General features: G+C 38.6%; 1 protein-coding gene across 1 annotated transcript in view; it reads left to right on the top strand.

The window, feature by feature from the left end:
• Nucleotides 1-6898, top strand: part of LOC107723293 (potassium voltage-gated channel subfamily V member 2-like) — an 11475-nt gene that overhangs the window by 1722 nt on the left and 2855 nt on the right. The window contains exon 2 of the mRNA XM_016531859.1: nt 4096-4328. Coding sequence (XP_016387345.1) covers nt 4096-4328 — 233 coding nt within the window. The remainder of the gene's footprint in view (nt 1-4095; nt 4329-6898) is intronic.

The following is a 6898-nucleotide window of genomic DNA, read 5'->3' as shown; positions in this document are numbered from 1 at the left end:
AACACAAGTAAACACAACATGCCGTTTTTAAATGAAGGTTTTTATTATTAAGGGAAAACAAAATCCAAAACTACATGGCCCTGTGTGAAGAAGTGGAGAAAAAGTCATAAACATTGTAGCAATATAAGAAGCACATGTCAAAAATGCACCTGCGAAGTTAACAGGAATTATGAGCTCAGTAATTAAACTTAACAACACACTCTTTTGACAATTCATAACAATTTTGGTGAATTATTGGCTAATTTGTATGAATTTAGTGGTGGGGTAGAATTTAGAATTTTTTCTAAAGATCCTATGTTCCATTGGATTCACATAGTACGAATTCATATCAAATCTCCACATCGTTAAATAGGTATGTTTTCTCATGAGATCAGGTTGGAACTTAAGGCTTGAAAGTCTTAGTGACCCGGTTACCTTAAGTGACTTTATCTGGCATTATCTGTCCTGCTCCTACCATTGTTTACAAAGCTAGATTCATGTCCATTTGAATTCGTTTTGATTTTGAAGTCAGATAAACACACTGCATACATTATATATATGTGTGTGTGTGTGTGTGTGTGTGTGTGTGATTTGGTGTCAATTATAATCATTAAATAATAGTGCTAAATTATTAATAATGGCTTTAATTGATTTCTGAAGGATCATGTGACACTGAAGACTGGAGTAATGATGCTGAAAATTCAGCTTTGCATCACAGGAATAAATTATATTGAAAATATATTTAAATAGAAAACAGTATTTGAAATTGTAACAATATTTCACAATTTTACTGTGTTACTGTATTTTTGATCAAATAAACACAGCATGGTGAGCCTTTAAAAATAAAAAAAAATCTTAATTACTCCAAAATCTCTCTCTCTCTGTCTCTGTCTCTGTCTCTAATGCATAGTTTCCTAGTTTCATTCATGAATTCCTTCACGCCCACTAATTCCTTTGTCTGTTTGGGTACTTGTTTAAATCTTATTATTATTATCCTGTAGTAAATATGGCACTCCATTTCTAACTACTGTACTGTGGCTAAAGAGCCTCTAGTTTAGAATAAGTTTATGAATAAGCAATTGGGTGTTGAAGGGGGTCTTAAACTCATCTGTAACTTGGTAAGAGCATTCATTCATCGACACATGGCAAGCATGCCATTTCAAAGAACTTAAAGGATGATGACATTTAAGTTGAACTCTTAGCTCCTTATAGAGAGCATTAGAGCTCTGGTGCTGCCTCCTGCTTGCCTCTTTATACTTAAATAGGATAGATTTAACGTCAGTAAAGCTCTGAGATTTACAGGTGCACAGAACACTAGCTATCCTCCTCGTGGAGGATAGCGGAGGACTGAAAGGATATTCAACTTTCAGAGAAACAGGAGACAAAGCCTCTTTCCCAACTGCAAACTAGCAACCTCTGAGTCAACAGACGATGCTGTTCCGTTCACTAAACTGTGTTTGTTAAAACAGTGGAGCTCTTTAGGCGAATTACAGACGGATATCTATGAAATCTTTGGTGACGATGAGGAGATTGAGAAGCATTCAGAACCAACGTTGTGGTTTGTAAAAGCATCACCCAGCAGGAATTGCATGCTTAACCTCAACGTTGGTGGAAAGTCCTACCGCATCACCTACAAAATGGCAGCAAGATACCCACAGAGCAGAATTGGCCGTCTGGCAACCTATACGGACCTCAACATGAAGTTGAACCTCTGTGACGACTACGTTGTGAAGGACAACGAGTATTTCTTCGACCGAGATCCAGACATCTTCAACAGCATCTTCAACTTCTACAGGACCGGCGTGCTGTGGATCAAGGACGAGCTTTGTCCGAGGAACTTCTTGGAAGAGATCAATTACTGGGGCGTTCGGATCAAATACTCGCAACGGTGCTGTCGGATCCTGCTCGAGGAGAAACACGACGAGTTGTGCGTACAGCTCAAGGTTCAGAAGGAACTGGAGGAGGAGGTGGAAATCGAAGAAAACGAGGAGGCGTTTGATAACATGTTCCTCAGCGAGACGAGATGCTCGTTTTGGAACTTCATGGAGAAACCGTTCTCCTCGATACCGGCGAAACTAATGGTGGTCGCCTCGAGTATGTTTGTGCTGGTGTCACTGGTTACGATGACTTTGACTACGGTAGACGAAATGCAGAACATGGCATCTACTAACGAGTTTAGAGGAAAGACATATGGAGAGTTTGTCGAGACTCTGTGCATAACCTTCTTCACCTCTGAGTACCTGCTGCGTCTAGTTTCAACCCCAGATATCGGTCGCTTCGTTAAGAGCATTCTGAACACGGTTGACCTCATGGCCATCTTGCCACAGTTTCTCCAATTTGCTCTTGAAAGCTTTGAGACCTTTGGTTCTAGGAAACAAACCACTGACATGGAGACTGTTGGTCAGGTGAGCAAGATGGGACAAGTATTACGAATCATGCGACTCATGCGTATTTTTCGGGTTCTGAAACTGGCGCGTCACTCTACGGGGCTCAGAGCATTTGGCTTCACGTTGAGGCAGTGCTACCAGCAGGTGGGATGTCTCTTCCTCTTTATCGGCATGGGGATCTTTACATTCTCCGCCATGGTTTATACTGTTGAACACGACGTCCCCCAAATTCACCAGTATTCCACATTCTTGGTGGTGGGCATCTGTAAGTAAACTTTATTTCTATTAATCATGCAGATATGATATAGTTGATGTTGAATTACTCACTTTCATGTCTTTTAAAACCAGTATTACTTACTTTTTTCTTTGGAAAACACAAAAGGAGATATTTAAAGAGTGGTGGGTTCTGGAAGTAAAATACCAGTCATTTTCTCTATAGGGGAATTGGTTTTGAAAAATTGCGAACCTTTAAAGGGGTCATATGATGCTATTTTAAAGATCATTATTTTGTGTATTTGGTGTAACAGAATATGTTGACATGCTTTAATGTTAAAAAAACACATTATTTTTCAAATACTGTACATTAGTGAACATTTGGGTGGTGTTATGCAAATCTTCCCACATCGTGACATAGACATGTGGGGGCGTGTTAGAACGAGCCATTTTAGGTAGGCGTGGCTGACCCTTAACTTTTATAAAGAATATCTCTTTGGATTTGAGACTTTAGTCTTTGCAACTTTACAGATCTTCTTTATGCACCAAGAGCTTGTAACACTCCAAAGAGAAAGGAAAACTTGAAATCGCATCATATGACCCCTTTAAAGAAAGACCTACTGTGAGCTCCAAGGTTGTTAATTGACGGTATATGCTAATGTTGAAGCGATCAGTATACATTATTCCAACAAATGTTGTAATTTCATTTTATATTAAAAATGATAATCTTTAAGAGTGGAATTCCTCATGGAAAACTACATTACCCATAATTCTGCAGATAAATCTCTAGCCATCAGAGAATCGTGACAAGCAAATTGCACCAAAAGAATTGTCTACTCCCATGAAGCATTGCGTTTGACGTAATTTAGTCAGTATCCCTACGCTCTAAAATTACTTAAGCATTTGTATGCATAATATGCATATTTAGCAATAAATATATTGTTTATATATACAGTATATATATATATATATATATACAGTTTCAGTGTCACATGATCATTCCAATATGCTTAGTCTTTTGGTCCAATTTTCAAATACTTCTTTACCTCGAAACAAAGTCTGCAGTGTTGTGGTTCACTTCAGCTGGTCGGTTTGGTTCATATAACTCCTTAACAAAGACATTTTGCAACCCCTATGGGAAGAATTATTGGGAAAAATAATTCCAAGGCTGCTAAAAAGGCTAAATGGGCACTGTTGCACTCAACAGCACAATGTCCAAGCTGCTCTTTTCCATAACAATGAAAGTGAATGGTGAATTTTCAAGTTTCTCACACAAAGCTATTATACATCTTCAGACTTGGAAAATCAAAAAAGCCTTTTGAACTACTTTTATGAAGCTTTCAAGGTGTTTTTGTGCTTTACCACTTATGGTCTCCATGCACTTTCTGCTAAACCTCTCCATTGGTTTTCTATGTAAGAAAGAAACTCATAAGGGGTTTGGGAAAGTCACATAAGGTTGGGTAAATGATGAGAGAATTATAATTTTTATCAGTTTACCAATATTTTCTTGTTCCAGGTTAGCATCTCTACTGTAGGCTATGATGACATGTATCCGGAGACCCTTTTGGGCCGCATATTTGCCTTTGGCTGCATTTCCTTTGGGATCATTTTGAATGGCCTTCCTATCTCCATGCTCTTTAATAAGTTCTCTGATTACTATGCCAAACTGAAGTCTCATGAATATGCTTCCAACATGAAGAACAGAGGGAACGTTAACTTCATCCTGAGAGCCAAGAAGAAACTCACAGAGTGTGGCTGCATTGAAACTAATGAAACTAATGTTTTGTAGACACTAGTTATTGTTGGCATTGTTAAGATGTACTGAATCTTGTCTGAATGAGATCACTTTCTAAAAATCCTCTTATCTAAAAGTGCCAAGTTAAATTTTAAAACACAAGTAATAAGTAACACTGATTTAAATTATCAAGTGGTACATACTTACAGTCTGTTATTCCTCACCTCGTGTTCCTTGTGATTTATCAAATGTTTAGTTTTCATGGCATGAGAAATCTTTGACAATAAAGTTATACTACAGCATTAAAGTAGCCAACATTTTAATGTTTGGACATCATGTTTTTTTTCTCATTTTCATCTGGTTAAAGAATCACAGTTAGCCACATAACACTGATGCTAGCCTGCATTATCTTCACTGTTGACGTTCTACCTAACCTGGCCTTTTGAACTTGACCTGACTGACAACAAAAATAGAAGATTAATCTAATTTTATAGAGTTCCCATGACGTGTCCAGTTAACTGAATTAACACTGTATTTAGCAACCAAAGACCCAGCAATTCTTTATTTGTTCTCAGCAGTTCCAATGTTTTTGTTCTTTGAGACCATACAAGCCTTTGTGTTCAGTTCAATTTCAAGTCATTTTCAGTTTATTTTTCACAACACTTCTTGTTCCAAAGGTATGGAGTCAATTCAATGCCACATATATTCGCAAACGAATTGAAGTTTTGCAAAAGAAAAGAAAGTTTTGCAAATGAAAATGAAAGTATTGAGAATGAAATAAATGTGCTTTTTGCAAACAAAAATAATGAATTGCAAAAGAAAATGAAGTATTGTGAGAAAAATATTTGCAAACAATAATAAAGAATTGCAAAATATTAATGAAACCGAGCAAAAGCAATGATTTTGCAACATATTTTCCATGGCCATAGCTACTAATTTATTTGCAATGCTGCTTTTATTTTGCGTTTCAGTCAAGTGTGAGCTCGCGATACCGTTTTTTCCCTTTGCGCTTCACATTTCGGTGCATTTCACTTTCTGGCAATAGGTGTGTTCAACTTGAAGCGGCGCTGCACAGACCGATTGGCGTATGACATCAAAGTACCGCGAGAGCAATTTGAAAGCATAAGGGGCGTCTGCTCTCTAGAGTGTCTTTGATGTCATACAGCGATCGGTATGCGCAGCGCTGCTTCAAGTTGAACACACTTATTAGGCTTGTTTGAGATGCGTCGGTGCTGCGCAGACCGATCAGAGTATGACATCAAAGTACCGCGAGAGTGATTGGAGAGCAGACGACTCTTTAAGCTTTTGAATCGCTCTCGCGGTACTTTGATGTCATTTGGTCGGTCTGCGCAGCGCAGATGCATCTCAAACAAGCCTATTGTTTTGTCATGGGGGTGGAGTCAAGGTACTAGGTCGTGTACAACAGGCCTGGACATGCCTCTCTGGAATTTACGTCATTGGCCTGAGAAGCAGATCACAACTGATTAAGGCACCATCGTTGAGCAGAGGCATGTGAGTGGATCGTTTCCTTTTATTAAATCACGCAGAAACGTGAAACCCAAAGGGAAAAAACGGTATCGCGAGCTCACACTTGCAAATAAATTAAAGCTAGGGATGTAACGATTCACTCAACTCACGATTCGATTCACGATTTTGATTTCACGATTCGATTCGTTTCACGATTTGTATTTTAATTTTTTTTTTACAAAATGAGATTTAAGACAAATGACAGAGGCAAGATGAAAAGAAAAAATACCATCTAAACTTTTCTAAAGACAGTAAGTTCCCCTCAGACATATAAACTCCTACCCCTAAATGAATCGCAATTTGTTTAGCATCTCAACCGATTTGAATCGTCACATATTTAAATCGATTTTCAACCGGCTCGCGGTTAATCGTTATAATCCCTAATTAAAGCTATGGCTAATTTATTTATGCAAAATAAATTACACTCAGATTACATTGGCCATGGAATTGCAAAATCATTGCTTTTGTATGGAGCCCTTAAAGGGATCTTTGCAAAAATAAAAAATACACAGACTTTTGCGTGCTCACAAAAAACTTTTGCGTGCTCACGAGAAACTTTCACGTGCGCACAAGAAACTGTCGCGTGTTCACGAGAAACTTAATATTTAAGTTTCTCGTGAGTAAACTTTAAGCGTGCACACACTCACACTTTGAGCGAGAGCAGAGATTCGCGATTGCAATGGACACGTTTTAAGTGCGCGCACACTCTCTGGGTGAGAGCAGCGTATATCTGAGAGGGCGTGTCGGGTTTTGTACGAGAGCAAAGGAAATCCACGTGTGAGCGGAGAGATTCGCGCTCGCGCATCATATTAGTGTACTTTCACGCTACAACAGTGCGCTCTCGACATTTGTCAGTAAAATAATGCTAATATAAAATACAGTGGAGGAAATATTTATTTGATCCCCTGCAATTGCGGGCTGGAGACTGGCTAGGCCACTCCATGACCTTAATGTGCTTCTTTTTCAGCCACTCCTTTGTTGCCTTGGCGGTATGTTTCAGTCATTGTCATGCTGGAAGACCCATCCATGACCCATCTTCAGTGTTCTGGCTGAGGTT

This window comes from Sinocyclocheilus rhinocerous, unplaced genomic scaffold (assembly GCF_001515625.1).
Source record: "Sinocyclocheilus rhinocerous isolate Xijiao unplaced genomic scaffold, SAMN03320098_v1.1 scaffold665, whole genome shotgun sequence".
In the NCBI taxonomy this organism is placed as follows: Eukaryota; Metazoa; Chordata; class Actinopteri; order Cypriniformes; family Cyprinidae; genus Sinocyclocheilus; species Sinocyclocheilus rhinocerous.
The sequence above is the reverse complement of the archived record's forward strand: the minus strand, read 5'-3'. Positions and strand labels throughout refer to the sequence as shown.